This window comes from Apium graveolens, chromosome 2 (assembly GCF_009905375.1).
Source record: "Apium graveolens cultivar Ventura chromosome 2, ASM990537v1, whole genome shotgun sequence".
Classification (NCBI taxonomy): domain Eukaryota; kingdom Viridiplantae; phylum Streptophyta; class Magnoliopsida; order Apiales; family Apiaceae; genus Apium; species Apium graveolens.
The window spans coordinates 276,163,317-276,181,812 of NC_133648.1; the positions used below are offsets into that span (position 1 = coordinate 276,163,317).

General features: G+C 35.4%; 2 protein-coding genes across 2 annotated transcripts; one reads left to right on the top strand and one right to left on the bottom strand.

Annotated features, from left to right (window-relative positions):
* The first annotated feature begins 8,032 nt into the window (after window positions 1-8,032).
* Window positions 8,033-10,435, top strand: LOC141708507 (protein LIFEGUARD 2-like). Its single transcript, XM_074512168.1, has 4 exons — window positions 8,033-8,410; window positions 8,585-8,698; window positions 9,786-9,943; window positions 10,048-10,435. The coding sequence occupies exons 1-4, from the start codon at window positions 8,164-8,166 to the stop codon at window positions 10,252-10,254; spliced, it is 726 nt and encodes a 241-aa protein (XP_074368269.1). The 5' UTR covers window positions 8,033-8,163; the 3' UTR covers window positions 10,255-10,435.
* A 1,781-nt stretch (window positions 10,436-12,216) lies between these two features.
* Window positions 12,217-14,907, bottom strand: LOC141708508 (protein FAF-like, chloroplastic). Its single transcript, XM_074512169.1, has 2 exons — window positions 14,366-14,907; window positions 12,217-14,133 (listed from the first exon to the last, which is right to left on the bottom strand). Exon 2 carries the CDS (start codon window positions 14,070-14,072, stop codon window positions 12,588-12,590), a length of 1,485 nt encoding a protein of 494 aa, XP_074368270.1. The 5' UTR covers window positions 14,073-14,133; window positions 14,366-14,907; the 3' UTR covers window positions 12,217-12,587.
* Window positions 14,908-18,496: the final 3,589 nt, after the last annotated feature.

Here is an 18,496-nt window from a genome sequence, read left to right on the forward strand (position 1 = left end):
CATGGATCTCGTGTCAAGCCTATCTAATTTAATCACTTACTTACCATTTACTATGCTTAGTTCTATGCAAATTAGAAACTCCTTTCTAATTTCATTCACTCTGGCCAGAGATTCCTGAACTAGCATAAGTGGATCAGCCTTGAACATTCGCTTCCTTCACTGGAAGGGGTAGATCCTTTATTGATCATACACTATCTTCGTGTACAAATTCCTATACCCAGTAGAGCCCTAATAATTGTCCCTGGAGACTAAGAACTAAACCAAAGCATAGTTCAGTGTACACAAGATGATTATGATGACCTCAAGTCTAAGGATACTTGTACAACTATCACTATGTGAACAACTGCTGACACGTGAGTGAACTCCATCAGTTGTTCAGCTGTGCGAGTCATGTTCAGTGAACTTATTCTATAATAAGCACCTACATACTAGCTATAGTGTCACCACACAAATATCTATGAGAACAGACATCCTTCAAAATGAAGCAAGCATAGTATGTACCGATCTTTGCGGATTATTAATTACCAGTTAGTAATCCTATGACCAGGAACTATTTAAGTTTAGAGTTATCATCTTTTAGGTCTCACTATTATGATCTCATCATAATCCATAAAAGCTTTACTCTAAACTATGGTATATCTTATTTAAACACTTAAATAGATAAAGCCCGTAATAAAAACAAAACAAGTCTTTTATTAATATCAATGAAATCAAACCAGATTACATAAAATTTATTCCTAAATCCTAATACATGATTGGAATTAGGACATATTCCTTTCAGAACATTGGTTGAAGCTGCTAGAACCTTGCTACAAGATGCTCAGCTGCCAACTAGTTTTTGGGAAGAGGCTGTTAATACTGCATGCTACACTCAAAACAAATATCTCATAAACAAAGCTCATGGCAAATCACCTTACTCAATCATGTCTAACAGGAAGCCTACAGTGAAGCATCTACATGTGTTTGGAAGAAAGTGTTATATTCTAAAAGACAACTCTGAATATGTGGGAAAATTTGACTCTAAAGTTTTTGAAGCAATTTTTCTGGGATATTCATTGGAAAGAACAGCCTACAAAGTTTATGTGATTGATCAAAAGAAAATTATGGAAAGCACAGATGTGACTTTTGATGATGACAAGTGTCCAGGCTTGGAATGCCTTGATGTAAATGATGTTGAAACCCTTGTATTTGAAAATCTAACCATTGATAGTGTATCTGATGAGGAAGATGAAGTTGTGGCACAACAAGTGACAAATGAAGAGACCTCTGAACAAAATCATGGGAATGAAAGCTCTCTTCAGACACCTGAATTTGATGGCACAAACTCAGGGGGAGAAGAAGAGAATGGAAATGATAGTCATGGTAATACTGAAGAAAATGATGAAGGCACTAGTCAACAGACACACACTAGAAAGTGGGATATGAGTCATACAGTAGAAGCTATTATTGGTGAGCCCTCAGCTGGTGTGAGAACTAGGAGTGCAACTGCTAATGAATGCCTATATGCATGTTTTCTATCTCAAGTAGAGCCCAAGAAAACTGAAGAAGCCCTATTGGATCCTGATTGGATATGTGCTATGCAGGAGGAGCTGAATCAGTTTGAGAGAAACAAAGTCTGGAAATTAGTTCCTGCACCAAAGAATAGAAGCATAATTGGAACTAAGTGGGTGTACAGGAACAAAATGGATGAAAATGGAATTGTTACTAGAAACAAAGCAAGGCTGGTTGCTAAAGGCTACTCACAAGAAGAGAGAATTGACTATGATGAGACTTTTGCTCCTGTTGTAAGACTAGAAGCAATAAGAATTTTTCTGGCAATTATTGCACACTCAAATTTCAAGGTGTATCAAATGGATGTCAAGAGTGCTTTTCTTAATGGTGAATTAGAAGAAGAAGTCTATGTGCAACAGCCACCTGGCTTTGAAGATCCAGAATTCCCTAACTTTGTTTACAAATTACTCAAGGATCTATATGGACTGAAACAGGCACCTTGAGCCTGGTATGACACACTGTCAAAATTTCTACTCAAACATGGTTTTTCCAGAGGTACTATTGATAAGACTCTCTTCTACAAGAAGCATGGTGAAGATATGATCCTAGTTCAAATCTATGTGGATGATATCATCTTTGGATCTACAAATGAAAAGTTATGTCAAAGATTCTCTAGGCTAATGCAGAGTGAGTATGAAATGAGCATGATGGGAGAATTGAGTTACTTCCTTGGCCTTCAAGTTAGTCAAAGAAGTGATGGTATTTTCATCAGCCAAACCAAATATGTGAATGACTTATTGAAGAAATTTGGTATGGTGGATAGCTCACCTGCATCTACACCTATGTCTACTGCAACCAAGTTGGATGAAGACAAGAAAGGAGTGTGGATATTTCAAGCTATAGAGGGATGATTGGATCATTGCTTTATTTGACTGCTAGTAGACCAGACATCATGTTTGCTACTTGTCTATGTGCCAGATTTTAAGCCAATCCAAAGGAATCACATTTGATGGCTGTAAAAAGGATTTTTAGATACTTAAAGGGAACTCCAAACTTGGGATTATGGTATCCTAAGGGAACTGGTTTTAAAGCTGTTGGATACACAGATGCAGATTTTGCTGGTTGCAGGGTTGATAGGAAAACTACTAGTGGAAGCTGTCAATTTCTTGGTCAAAGACTTGTATCCTGGTATAGTAAGAAACAACAATAAGTGTCAACTTCCACAGCTGATGCTGAATATATAGCTGCTGGAAGTTGTTGTGCTCAGGTGCTTTGGATTAAGAATCAGCTAATGGACTATGGTCTACTGTTACACAAAATTCCTATTATGTGTGACAATACTAGTGCCATATCTATAGTAGCTAATCCAGTTAACCATTCTAGAACAAAGCACATTGATGTTAGGTACCATTTTATCAGGGAACATGCTACAAATGGTACCATTGAGCTCATTTTTGTTCCAACAGAGAAACAATTAGCTGACATTTTTACTAAACCTTTGGATGAAGCAACCTTTACTAGACTTGTGTGTGAAATTGGAATGCTCAATTCTTCATCTTAAGGCAAGAACTCAGCTAATGTGTTGCAGCAGATTAATTTCTAATAAATCAGCCTAGTTTGATTTAATTGGAAATTAACTGAAATATGATTTATAAATATTTCAGAATCTCTGTATATTTATTTTTCTTAAAAATTCAAAAATTAACTTAGAATATTTCAAAATTCTAAGTAAACTGCTTAGTTGTTAATTTACATCTTAAATGTCTAAAATTAACACAAGGCATAATTACAGTACTCAAAGGTATAGAGAACTGAGTTCTCGATAAGTCAAAATGACTTATCGACAAGTCATTTTAGAGTTCTCGAGTGAGTCCTCGATAAGTCTATTTACAGACTTCTCGAATGACTTCTCGATAAGCCCTATTATGACTTATCGATAAGACCATGTAGAATTCTCTAATAGTGTTAATTCACAGAGTTCTCGACAAGGATATTTTGAGACTTATCAATAACTCAATACTAAAATAATTTAATTCAATGAATTATTTTAGATAAATACTTTTGGAAAATTTATTCTGATTTTAATTTGATTCAATTCAAATAAATTAGAAATATTTTAGTCCATTTTTGGACAAACTGGGCATTTATCAGAGTTCTCGATAAGTCATTTGACTTCTCGAATGTACCTTTTTCATATTCAAAATTACTTCTCGATAACTTTAATATCAAACATTTATTTGACTTCTCGATAAGTATTTTACTTTTTCTATAAATACCCGGCCTTCTCGATTAATCTTAACTTGAAATATCTCAAAATTCTAAGTAAACTGAATATTTATTACTTTATATCTTAAGTATATGAACTTAATAAATAACAGATCAAAAGGAACAAAAAGTATGAAAAACTGAACAAATTTAATTCATAAATTATGTTCATAAAAATACTTTTGACATACTTTGTCTCTAAATTTCTCTGACTTATTGACACATTTACATGCTTATATGATTTCTTGCTTACGTGAAAATATGTTAGCCCAATGTTAGTAGACTAGTACATTATTTGTGTTGTTTTGAGTATGCTGATAGTGATAAATTTATCTGATTGTTTGCTGATAGGGTGAGTTACTTTTTGTGTAGGAAGTACGTGCTTATTTGCATGGGGAATATTTACTCTTTAAAATAAACTAATATTCTTGAGTACTTGCATGGGGAATAGTCACTAGTCATTTCTAGCTGTGAAGTAGGCTTATGTGATTATTACTCTTATTATCCGGGCAACTCAAGAGTCTTTTGGTTTCTATCTTTACTCCCACTATAAATTAAAACGCTTCACTCTTTATCACTCATCACTCTCCTACTTTTAACAAACATCAAATTTCAAACTCACCTCCTGTTCATCTATCTCTCTCTCTCATTCAAATGGATGCCCCAGTCTTCTACAGACTTGTTAATGGAGCTTATCAACCGGTCCATCATTTGGATGATGATCTAGTGTATTTCGATCCTATCGGACTTCGTGTCCATCTCAAGGGGATTATTTACAGCCCCTTTGATATTCCACTTGAGGTCTTTTACGAATTCTCATGGAATGATCAAATCAACATTCTTTTCTTTGAGATGGAAGCCTCTTTCGAGCAGGAGAGACGAGCCAGGGTGGCTGAGTAGCAACGCCTTGCTGCTTTGGAGTTGCAGGAGAGGATCATCTCTCTTGCACACTCCATGTCCAGAGCTTACCAACGCAGGGCACGAAGGTTGGAGGCCGAAAAGAAGGAGTCTGAATTAAAGTAGTTAGGATTAGGATTTACTTGTTAAATCTATGTCTTAATGTACTATGTTTTTTTTATGAAAGTTTTGATTCTTTTCTGAAAGTTCTGATTCTTGTCTTGAAATCTTTTGTTTGTGTAATAATTACTATGTGCTTATATCTATATTAAATTTTGTCTTCTCTGCAATAATGCTTGCAACTAAAATATCTTACAATGTATTTGTCTAATGAAACTCCAAAAAGATACAGTTGTTCAATGCATTACAGGTCCAACACAAGACATCAACAGGGAATTCAAATAATCAATTCACAGGTATTAGTGCTATAACTGCAGCTAAAACACTTCAAAACCAAACTATGGTTTACCCAGGCACAACATCACAAACACAAACTCAAACACAATCCCACTCAGGTGACTCTCAAAAGCCACCTGGTTTACAAAAGGACAACAATTTCATGGCGATCTTCAGATTGTTCTGTTGTTTGAGAAAAGAATCCACCAAACATGAAAGTTTATCAGTTGACTAAATATTTCATGAGCGTTTCTCTTGTACCTTCATGTGCACAAACAGTCTTCACAGACTGAAAGGTTTGAGGGTAGTACTCCTGAGGGGGGGCTATCTAAATCCTCTCCAATTCAATTGGAGGTTCCTCAAGAAGGAACAACTCCCCTCATAACTCTAGCAGAAGTTGTCTTAGCAGTCAAAGCTAGAAGAACAATTGCCTATGACAATGTCATAAGAAGGGCAATCTTATCACATTTATGTGACAATGCTCTGCAAGGTGCACAAAGGTTTGAGGCTGGTGTACATGACAGTAACCCAGTCAAATCCTCTCCAATTCCATTGGACGTTCCCACTACATGTGGTGAACAACAAACTGTCACAACCACAGAGCAATCTGTGAGTCAAACTGTGACCCCAGTCATAGATGCTTATGCACTCATTTTTCTGGTGAAATGAGTATGATTAGCCCTATATGGTCTTCCTCTAATCATATGATCACAAATTACCTCTTCTCAGCCACCTCTTATTTCTGTAGGTCAAACAACATTTGAGCCTTTCATGTGAGGATAAGAGAAAAGATTGAGTGAAAAACAAAGAATAAGAGAGGCAGGATCCTTCCTGGAAAAAGGAGAGGTAGATGAATGTATGGATTTAGTAATCCTTTTGAGGGAACTCTGACTCTCAAAAGTCATGAGACTAGTGCAGTGAGAATTGGTGAGACTACTTATTCAAAAGAACAGAGAGCTTAGGACTTTTATCACTAACAGACTATTTCTGCAGAACTAAGTGAATTTTTTTTTATAAACTCATCACCTTGAAATTTGAATCCCAATGAAGCTTAAAGCTGCAGACAGTGCTCCAAATGGACAATGTCAGCAGCTTGAACAATGTGCATTTAGCTGGATCTTTCTTCCTTGAGATAATGTCAAAAAGGGGGAGAATATATCTAAATGCCAAAACAGCTAATGGATGTTGAATAAATCTAAATGCAACTCAACAAAAGAAGACCTGATTGGAAGATTGGTTTTGGTTTCTGCATTTGGATAAAGTTTTGACATCATCAATCAGAACTTGTGCATAATTTCATAATGAACAAGTTGGGGGAGATTGTAATATATAATAGATGATATCAAATATTACTGGAGCTAACAATGTCATTAACCTTCAATGATCTGATGTCAAAGATTACTGAAGCTATCAATGTCATTAACATGATGATGTCAAAGATAACTGATGCTGACAATATCATTAGCAATCAGTTAAACTTGGGGCCAACCCTAAGATTAGTTGTATTGTAACCTTAATCTGTAATTCATACTTGTAACACTTAATGTCTGTAAAATGTAAATGGAGCAGACTAGAGCATTTTTCCCTAAACAGTGTCAAGCCTAAGAATTCTATCTGGAAGAAGATCAAGAAGGTCACGCCTCAGAAGAATTATGAAGAAGCTTGGAGTTGAATAATTCTGTTTGGGGAAAAATATTCTAAGTCAAGATCTCTAAAAGTCACAAAATTAGTGTTATAGAGAACTCATTCGAGAACTCAGAAAGAACTATCGAGAACTCAGGAATTGCCTATCGAGAACTCGGGAAATTCTATTGGAGATATCGATAAGTCAGATACCCATTCGAGAACTCAGAGATATCGACAAGTATACATTCATTAGAGAACTCTGAGTTATCGATAAGCCAAAGTCCATTAGAGAACTCCGAGTTATCGATGAACCAAAATTCACTAGAGAACTTGGAGTTGTCGATAAGTCAAATCAACAATGAAGTTTCAGAGATATCGACAAGCCAACATGCCTATCGAGATGTCGAGTTCTCTACAGCTTAATTGGAGATCTCGAAGTGAAGAAATTTCTCTGAGTACAGAATTGCACAACAGTTTAATATCCAAGGTTGCAAATCAACAAACAATTCACATAGCTGGATTGACAAGTCTACAAAAAGCAGCTTGAGAGATGTGCAAGATCAATGACAAAGATTAACTGACAGAGGAGATTAAAGTAAACACGAGATGCTAAAGATATGCTAAGCCAGAAATGGAAGATTTGTTTTTCTATAAATAGAAATGACAAGTGACAGTTTAGAAAAGCTAATAGCATGTTTATTATCCACTGTGTAAACCAGCAGTTAACTGAGTTATAAAGTTAACACTGGTCCTCTAGTTAAAAAGTAACAATCAAGATAGAAAATCGAGTATTCTCTCTCAAGATAGAAGCTAAGTTCTAAAACAAGAACTTAGAGATTTTGTAGCAAAACACTGCTTGATTTTTAATATAAAATTAAGTGAGTTTTGAAGATCTTTGTTTTACATATCTGCATAGTTATTTATGTTTAACATTTATTCTACTAAATCATTGACAACAATCAACTGCTAAAGCCAAAGTCGATCAAAAATCAAACATTTAAGTCAAAACACATTCACCCCCCTCTGTGTTATATTCATATCTAACAATGGTATCAGTCACCCAATATACCCCCTCACCTATAATACTCCCTCCATCCCAAAAAAATTGTTTGTTTTGACTTTTTATACTATTTATGGTAAGCGAAGTCATGAGTGATCTTATTGGATTCGTATTTATGAGTACTTTAATATAATAAAAATTTTATATTTAATTTTAATACAAAATTAAAGATATTAATAATAAAAAATATGAATCGACAAATGTGTCCAAGATATGAAACGTTTTTAGGAACGGAGGGGGAATATCACACGTGTGAAGTTAACTAAAAGTCTTTCATTCTATTCGCCAACCAAACGCGCCTTTAAAATCCCTAAATCTTCCCTCTTTTGATTAGTCAATTTCAAATTGTAACAAACATTTAAATTCCAGATCAATCTCACTGTGTATATTCGTCTGTGTAAATTTGTAATTACCTGAACATCAACAAAATGTGGCACCAAAACAAAAACGACATCGAATCGGGGACAAGTGAGCCTCTTTACCCGATGATGCTGGAGGCGCCGGAGCTCCGGTGGGCCTTTATCCGTAAAATATACTCCGTCGTGGCTATTCAGTTGATTCTCACCGTCGTCGTCGCCGCCGTCGTCGTCTTTTTCCGTCCAATTTCTACTTTCTTCACCACTACTAGTGCTGGATTGTTTCTATATATACTTCTCATTATAACTCCTCTTATCGGTACGTTTTTGTATATAATCGTCTTACTTGTATATATAGGCTAGCGCTCATTTGAAAACAATTATTTTGTTGACGAAAACTCGAAAAGTGCCTAACAATTGTTCTCGTGTGTGTATGAATGTGTGGAATATATAATTATCGATGCTTTTGTAAATTTGTTTTCTGTTTATGCAGTGCTGTGTCCGTTACGTTATTATTATCAGCGACATCCGGTGAATTTGATATTACTTGGAGTATTCACGTTTGCTCTCTCGTTTTCCATCGGATTGACTTGTGCTTATACCAGCGGTATTTTTTTTTATACTTAATGCATATGTACAGAATCAATGTATATGTATGTTGTTAGAGTTAATTTGTTAGTTTTATTATAGCAAATTTCAATATGTTTTTGTGTTCTACTTAGAAATTAATTTAAATAGATTACAATTGCACATTTCACACTTGAAATATATCTGTTTTTGTTGTGAAATATGTGGTACTTATTAACAAGATTATGTGTGGTTAAGATGTTGTTTCACGATTCTAGTCATTTGATTATTCAATAGTTTTAGTAATGGTGATTCCGTGCTTATGATTTATGACTGCTTTGGGATAATATTATTTGGTACTTTAGTAATGTCAAGTTTGTCCTTGCTATGAACCTCTTGAATCCGTTTTTTCTCTTTCTCTAACATCACCTGATATGTTCAACAGTAATAGGAGGTTTCTAATCAGTGGTGTAAAAGTTCATTAAAGTGTAAGCAAACATTATATTACCTTGAATTTTGGTTAGAAGTTAATTTGCAGGTCGGTTCTAGTCTTCCAGAGCCTCAGTTTTCGAATCTGATTTATAATGTAGGTATAGGAGATATTGGAGATTCTAACATGGAAAGTCTTATGTTATCAAAAGTTCTCTTTTCCGAGAGTTTCAAAGCAATCACTTTAACCGTGTGCATTGCATTGTTGTCTTGTCCCTATTAGTAGGGCAATTGAGTTCCCATTATACATTAGTTCTGCATGCAACATTTGGAATTTTATATCACTAGTGTGTTGCTGTTTCCTCTGTATCTAGAATCTAATTTCTGGAATTTTGGATCACTATGTAATATTGTAGTGGTCGCTCTTTATCCAGCATCTAGGTTCAGGAACTTCTTATCACTAGTGTAACATTATCATTTCTGCAACCCAAGAAGTTGTGGATTTACCTAAAATTTGCCACAATCGAAGAATATGTATATCTTGCTGAGAGGCTGGATTGCATTTCCTGAATATATTAATGTGGTCTATGTGGCAAGTTCAGTTCTTTGTCTATGTAGTATTCAAGTTTTGGTCATGCTTCACTGGTAATAGAAATCCTTTAGTCTTGGAAGTTAAATTAAAATTGAATCTGATACAGGAAAGGTCATCTTGGAAGCTGTTATTTTAACAGCCGTGGTTGTCGTGAGTCTTACTTTGTACACATTCTGGGCGGTAAAGAGGGGTCAAGACTTCAATTTCCTAGGACCCTTCCTGTTTGGTTCCATTATCGTGCTTATAGTTTTTGGCTTTATTCAGGTACGTATACTTGCTTATTCTGTCTCCGCTTCGTCTTTTTTTCTATTTGCTTTTATTTCGATTCTAATCTCTTCAATTAAATTCTGGTTATTTCTTAATTTCAGATGTTCTTTCCCCTTGGGGGGATTTCAGAGATGATCTATGGCTGTCTAGGATCAGTTATTTTTTGCGGATACATTGTCTATGATACAGATAACATAATCAAGCGCTATACTTATGATGAGTATGTCTGGGCTTCAGTTTCTCTGTACTTGGACATCATCAACCTCTTTCTTTCACTGCTCTCTATATTTAGAGCTGTTGATAATTAGGTGCAACTGTTACAGTCTCTTTCTTTGGCTTCATCTTTATTGGAGAACAGAGAGAATGTAAGTTTCACTTGCTGTACCTGTATTTATATTTAAACCAGTGTACATCTGCTTGAAGTATAATAAACTCAATTTTATCTGCTTCTTTTACGATTGAAAGTTATACATATTTAATATTTTTCTACTTTCTCATGTAAGAATTGTCATCTGTCTTTGTTACGGACTAATATGTATAATATTCTAAGACACCCATGTTGTGTTTGGTTGGAGAGAATGGAATGGAATGAGTAAAATTTGTGGGTAACAATGAATTTTGGAGAGAAGATTTTAGAAAAAAAATGAGCGAGGACAATTTTGTTATGATAGAAATTGTGAATACAATAGATATAGGAAGGGAGGGATCATTCCTTCTCAAAATGGAGTGCTTGAGCCTTACACTGTGCTTCAGAATTTGAAAATGGAGAGAAGAGAAAAGAAGAAAAAAATAATTTTGAAATTTTCCTTCCTAGACGTGCTCCCGAGTTTTTTGGCGAGAGAAGAGAAGTGATCAGGAGAGAAAATTTCCTATAATTTCCCCCCAAAACTTTCTTCCCAAAAATGGGAAGATTTGGAAATATCCTCTCACATTATCTTCTTTTTCATAGTCACTTTCTCTCATTTTTACAAAAACTCGGGAGCACACGACTGATTTATTTTCTTCTACTATTTCTCTTCTCCTTCCATCCCTTCTCTTCTCTTCTCTTCTAAAAAGTCTCTGGAGCACAGCGTTAGTTCATATTGTTATGAATGGAATGGAGGAAAGAATGAAAAATGTGAAATTAATATACTATGGGTCCTGGTCTATTGTCAGGACTAATTAACGAACAATCACTTTTCTCGCCGTTGGATCAAGATTTAGACATCTAAGATTAAAAAAAAATCAGCCACTCCGCTACAACATTTAGCGGAGCCACCGACTATACTCTATAATTTTGGTGGAGCAGTAAAATGACCTAATGCCAATCGTTGATAATTAAAGCGGATAGGCTCATTATTCTTGATCCAACGGCGGGAAAGTGATTGTTGATTGTTTAGTGAAATAAACATCTCTTGTATTTTAGATTATCTAGCTTGAGACTCCATTCCTCGTTGTTACTGTACAATCCTGTTCTGGTGGTGCCACCGCATTTACTGTGAGTTGATAATCCAACACCATGCGGTCAAGTACAGCGGTCTGCGGGTTTTCTTACTTTGTATATATTTCCATGTATCTGTGTACGAAATTGGGGATGGGGGTAGTTACGATTCAATAAAACCTTGCCATGACTATTTTTTTCCTTATATAAGTAGTCGGGATTGGCCAAGCAGTCCAGAAAGCGTAGCTCCTAGCATGCTGAAGTAGTATAAACCTTTACATTGTGTTCTGAAAATTTGTTAATGACAAATGAAGAATGGGGAAGAATTAATTTTGCGGACTTGTTCATGAATGGTTTCTTCAGAAAGAAAATAGAAGAAAGCTATTTTTAAAGATATTCTACGCATATTTGTGTTCAAAATATCTTTCCATATCTGGGAAGATTAGGAAAGAAGGTAAAGAAGGTAAAATATCCTAAATTTTCATTCGGGAACAAGGAGTTTGGCTTAAGTTCTCAAGGATGTGTCACTTATCATATACCTATCGTGCTCTAATCAATTAAGTGTTGATGTTCTATTTTATAAAATGTGGGGTTATACATGAATTTTGAGGTGGGGAAACTAAGCTGTATACAGACTATGCTAGGTAATAGTTGATAGTTAGAACTTAAAAGTATAGTGATTAAAGAATTTCCTTTGTTAATATTCCTATAAGTACATTTAGGTTTTTTTATTGCGCATTGATGCTTTGACTTTGCATGCAAAGTTGCTATTATGTATTTCAAGATTTGCCACTAAAGACGTAAATAGATAGACAAGAAATCAAGGATGGATTATGGATGTTCCTAAAACTATAATCAGTATGACATACATAATATAATTAATTAAACTATGAACATCTCCATTTGGTTGGGATGAAAAAAGTGGAGAAAAAGGAAAAGTGAATTCCATTATGAGGCAGTGACAGACGAGATCCCACGAGTCAACAACTTGAAGATCTGCCTGCTCTTGGAAAGTTATTGTAGTTAGAAACCAATACTCTTTTTAATTTCTTCAATCCGCCAGGTAAATATGTATCTTCAATCATTGGAGATTTATTCAAGCGTCACACTGGTTTCTTAAAACTATATAATATCTTAATTATTTCAAGAATATGTTGGAAATAATAATGATAAATGGGATTAACAGTCTGGGCCCTGGGGTTATTAGGGTTGATAGGTAATTCAGGTTGTTGCTATGCAATATGCATCCCAGCTTAGAAGAGATCTCCTTGCTTTCTTGCAATTCCTCAACACCAGCAGTTCTTGTTGCCCATAGGATTTTGGCTTATTGGTAGCAAGTATGTTGTTGTCAGTATTATTTTTTAGGGCTGAACAATGGATGGGTGGGCTCTTAAGGCCTGTAGTTGCAGGCTTGGGCCGCCAAAAATACTCATAGGCATTAAATGAGGCAGCTGGTGGTGGTCTGGTCGGCATGGATCTTGTTGTCCGAGGTCTTGGTGGAAGAGATTGTGGTAATGTTGTTTTCTTCTCATCTTCATGCTTCGTTTCAACTTCGACAGCTCCATGATTGAACTTAGGAGACCATTTAGGAATCTGGTTTTCCAGTCCCATGGTCTTCTTCATCAATAAAGCTGACCTGTGTATGTTAATTACCCCCCTTACTTTTTCTGGCACTGCGTGTACCATCACAGTCTCCTGAGATTCATTAAGTTCCTCTTCAATTTCTTCTGTTGTTTCATCATCTCTGCGCACATCAATTTCATCATCTTCTGGCCCAAGCATATCAAATACATCCTCAAAGTTGTCTTCAATTTTATATCCTTCTGTGTCAAAAATAACTGCTTTATCTCGGTCTGGTTGCTGAGCATGCTGTTGAGTGGTAGGAGGTTGGATAAGTGTGAGGCGCAGGCGTCCGTCTTGGCGATGTGCCTGGAGTTTTTTAGTTGAAGGTACTGAAATAGCTTCAAGGACCAATCGACCATTTTCACGGTGAGAATGCATGTGAAGAGATGGTCTTTCGCTGCTACCTGCAAGATAAGGGATGGGAGGTGGGAAAGATTTAGACTGCATCTTCTTGTTAGAAGCTGTAGAGTTACCGTACTTCCCAATTGCAGGTGTTTTTCCAAAGAAAGGACCCTGTGATCTTTCTTTCTCTTGCTGTGCCAGTGGTTGCAGTAGTTCTAGAACCTTGCCATAGGCATTGACCTCTGAGTCAGTCTCTAAAGGCTCACACAAGGTGACCTTGTCAGAGCCAGTTTCTGATCCAAGACTTTCAGTGCATATCTCAAGGCTTTTTGAGCACAAGGAGCTTGAAGATTTCTTTAGAAGAGGATGGACATATGGAGGTGGGAGCTCCTCTGTTTTCTTCTGTGATACAATTGAGCTCCAAACATCATCTTGTTTAGGAATCTGGTTTGATGTTTTACCATAAAATTCTACCTCTTCTCCCTCAGATGAAGAAGAATGATGATCAATAGCTGAGATAAATGAAAGCTGTGCAGAGGATGTAACCCTTTTCATCACTGGATGTTTAATAAGCCCATTGTCAGCCAACCATTTTTTAGAAGACATGTCTGCAGAAAGAGTTCTCCTGAACGACGCTGCTGCAGGTGGCTTTGCTGCTTGAGTGTTAGATCCAAGAATGGAAACTATACCTTGCTTTTCAACTTTTAGCGGCAAGTTCCTTTCACATGCAACAGTTGACATCTTCACAGGTGAATAATCTTTACTGATATTTGTAGCGGGAAGAAAGGACAACCAATAGTCCCTGCACAAGGTTATGCGTACTGGTGAAAAATGTGTCAAGTTTTCTTAGATATATCTATTGGTATTTATGAAGGTTTTGTTAACAAGTTGTTTTGTTCTCGCACAACACATGTCAGATTACATAAGAGGGTAGATTAAACGAAAATATAATTTATGTTAAAGATAGATCACAACTGTGCATGTGCATATATAGACGTGTTTTGCTAAGATGAAGATGGCGTAATGTGAATTACCTTGGTTGAGCAGTGGCAGTGAAATACAGTTGCAGTGGCTGAGCTGGGAGCTGAGGGAGGAGGGGAATAGTGTTAGATGATATATTAGGGGTTTTATGAATATTGCAATTACTAAGGGGAGGGGCAGTGGTATTTATAGGAGCTCAAAAAGCTTGTGAACCGGGGACCAGCATACGCTAGCCACCTTTAAAAAGAGCTTCTCCCTTGTTTGATTGGATAAACATGTTAATTTGAGAATCAGTTAAAAATAAAGTGTGGTGTTTTTTTTCCTACATATTAGTTAGGATTTACTGGTGCTTGGTTGCCTAGTGGCTGGTGAGTGGCGTTTTTTTTTTAGTTTTTTTCCTAAGTGGTTTGGTGTATCAAGTTTCGGGGCATTCTAGTTCGATTAAGAATTTGTCATAATATTGGAAGATTTACTTTCTTTGAAGGCTGAGGTTGTGTGTGTTTATGGGTGATATATGTTCGATTTTTCCCTCTCTTTTTGGGGTAGTGTATAATCGTCAAAAGTCTAGTACCCCGTCTGCAAAGTCATGAAAGTAAGCATTTTATCAGAGGTATTAGGTTATAACATACGAGACGCTGAGGCCTGAGGAAAAGTGAAATTAAATAGGGGGGGGGGGAGACATGATTGTAGAAAAGGTGTTTCTATGTGTGGTAAAAGGTAAGGAGCATATCGGCCTGATAAGAATTAGGGGTTTAAAAGAGGAAGCAGAAGGTATCTCCTTTGTTCATGATTGGGCGGCTCCAAAAAATTTCTAATTTTCATCTAATCTCCGAAAATAGGAAATTAGAGGATAAGTATATAAGTATTATATCCGTCTCTTTTTTAGTTGTCTATTTTAAAGAATTGCTCATCTTTAGGGGTGAGCGTCAGAACCGAACCGAGAACCGAAATAGGAATATTTTAAAAACCAAATTAGACCCGTTTATATGTAAGAACCGAACCGAAAGAACCGAATTTATATTTTATTTTATATATATTTACTTTTTATATTATTTTATATTCTAACTTTTTAAATTTTGACTAGTTTTTATTATTTATTAAGGGTAACTTAGTAAAAGAAGATTCTTATTAGTGGTGAATAATTTTGAATTTGATTACTTTATAATATTTATGAAGAAAAATATTTATAAAAATATTCAAAACTCCATAACTATTTAAAGAAATGAGTAATACAATAAAAATCATAGTTTTCTTAAAATTTATTAAAGTATTATAAATAAGAGAACATAATACGTAATATATATGCATATATTTATATATACTTTTATATTTATTCATTTATATATGGTTCGGTTCGGTTCTTACGGTTCTAATATGTTAAGAACCGAACCGAACCGAACCAAGAACCGAAATTTCTAGAAAAACAAGAAATAGAACCGGACCCGTATTAGTTAAGAACCGAACCGGTCCACCGGAACCACAATTTTTGATCGGTTCGGTTCGATTATCGGTTCCGAACCGGGAAATGCTCATTCCTACTCATCTTAAAAGAATATTAGTTGACAGCTTTCGGTTAAGAAATTTTCATGTATACACGATCGACTATCATTCTAGTTAGGGGCTTACGAAGTTAGTTTTGGTACGGTTGGAATGTCAAAACCTTACCAAATCAATATAGAGGTTTTCAGAAATCCCTAACCACAATTGTAATTGTTGTCACGGTTAATTACGACTTTTTCAATCTCAAATTTGCGGTTGGTGCGGATCGACTTGTGGTATAATCATTGACTTGTCTAAATAAAAAAAAATTTAGTTTACTACAATTATACTTACCAAATCTTAGAAATTTGTAAAACTAAAATGTACTACAAGAGTACAAGTGGTTACTGTCGATCATAAAATAGTTCCGGTGGGACATGACTACGGTAAAATAAAAAGTTTACAAGTCGACTAGTCTAATATAACAAAAAAAAGCTAAACAAAAAGCCTAATATCTGATAGTTCAAAACTCTTTATATTTTAATTATTATATATGGCCGTTTCTGCATTTTATGATATTTATTATATATGAAATAAATTATATTATATCATATATATAACGCTTTGCGGTTGCGGTTCGATATTTGTAATTATTTAAAAATCAAATTCGCAGTCAATTCACGGATCAGATGTACGGTTCCTATAATTTCAATTCGTATCGATCACATTTTACGATTATTTACAAAGAGCGATGCGATTGTGAGCGGTGCGAGTAATTGATACGATTAAACGGTTTATCCGTATTGCCCTTACTCTAATTATAAATATTTACAAACATGGGGCACATGTAGTGATGAAAGTTTGTATGACAATATTTGGATTTCAAACATTTATTTGGTACATATATGTTTTTGTAGAGAATTAAGTTGTGGATTGTTTTATTGGAGATATTTTGTGAATGATGTTAATTTATTATATGACGGCTTTTTTAACGGAAATATTTTAAATAAATATTATTCTTTTCTTATTTAAATCAATTGTATATTTGATTTTTTCTTTGTTTAATTGCTTAGTTTTTGATCGAAAATGAAATCGGCTTTTTACAAATTTTAAGGGGCATAAAATTATATTCTAAAGTAGGTTATATATAATTCATTAATATAATCTTTTTCAATTACATAACACATACAATGTTTTTGCCTAAATTTTGTTATTTAATTTAAATAACAATTAATTTGGGAGTGGGCGAGTAGTTTGCAAATTGCATAACAGCAATAATTAGTTAAAGCACGCTCATAAGTAGCGTGACTTATCACGCTTTAATATAAAAAGTATACGACGTGGACAACTCCCAAAAGATATTACATGTCATCTTTCATTTAAAAAATGTGAACTAAATTGTCTGCCTCAGCCCTTAAGAATCTATGTCATCGTTTGAAATCACAATTTAAAAATGATTACCCTGTTTCTTTGGCATAAAATATCATATTTGAATGTCACACTGTATATATAAATTATAATAGGTAAACAATAGAAAAGTTTGAAGGTGAATGTGCAGTAGCATGCTGCGCTGAGAAGTGAAAAGGGAATGCTAATGAACTGTGAACTCCCTATTTTGGTGTGAAAAGAGTAATTTACACCAATTTAGCACTACATGTAAAGTAATCTTCCAGTTTTGCACCATGAATATAGATTATTCTTTTAAATTAGGACTGTAGTGGCAACAGAATATGTAACAACTTTAAATAATATATATATATATATATATATATATATATATATATATATATATATATATATATATACTGTGTGTCACCCAGAGATCTGTGGAAAGGGAACCAACACAAAAACACATATATTCCCACTTGCACCGGCCACTGAAGAGGAGAGTGAAAACAGACAAGTATATCTAATATCCATCTATCTTTGTAGCTGTACGAGTGATTTTATGTCAGATTACACCCCCGAGATGATGGTTTTCTTTTCTTTTCTCCCTTCACGCCTCCTTTTCAAATCCATCCACTGTTATTTTAGATCTGTCAAAACTATAGAATTTGACACTTCACACCCCTGCTCGAAATGCTTTCATGGGAGTTGAAGGGTCTCATGTTCCACAAAGTGAATTTAAATACCAAAAATTAATGGACTGATGAATGACATTCAACAATATAAAATTTACCCCCAGAAACAGATAAATGAATTTTTCTTGAAAGAATTAGGTCACTCACTTAGTAAACACTGTTGTCCGGAAGAGCCAGGTCATGCAACACGAATCAACTTTTTCTATCTTAATTTATCTTTAGGGAAATACACAGCAGCTGTGAACTTCTCACAACTATTATTGGCCAGTTTTCTTCTGGATTATACGATTGTGTACAGAAACTCGTCAGTGTCCCGTATTGTATAATGCATGTACGTATACGTAGGTACGTAGAGCTGGCCACCTGGGCGGATTTGAGCCGCCCGCTCGGGACCGGCTCGTACGGAAAACTGAATTTATTCGGCCCGGTTCGGGCCGTTTCAAACCCGCACAATTCGTCTAAATCAACGGATCGAATACGACTACATAATTATGGAACCGGGACCGGCCTGGCCCGCACGAACCAACGAGCCGCGCGAGTCGCGCAGCACGCACAGCCCGCGGGTTCGTGCACGCGCCAACCCCTGGAAGTTCTACCACGTTCTGCTGGAAGCCTAAAATTATT

Coding starts and splice junctions, on each gene's coding strand:
- LOC141708508 (XM_074512169.1), bottom strand. CDS start 14,072: ATGTCAACTGTTGCATGTGAAAGGAACTTGCCGCTAAAAGTTGAAAAG.
- LOC141708507 (XM_074512168.1), top strand. CDS start 8,164: ATGTGGCACCAAAACAAAAACGACATCGAATCGGGGACAAGTGAGCCT. Junction 8,699..9,785: donor GACTTGTGCTTATACCAGCG/GTATTTTTTTTT, acceptor AATCTGATACAG/GAAAGGTCATCTTGGAAGCT. Junction 9,944..10,047: donor TAGTTTTTGGCTTTATTCAG/GTACGTATACTT, acceptor TCTTAATTTCAG/ATGTTCTTTCCCCTTGGGGG.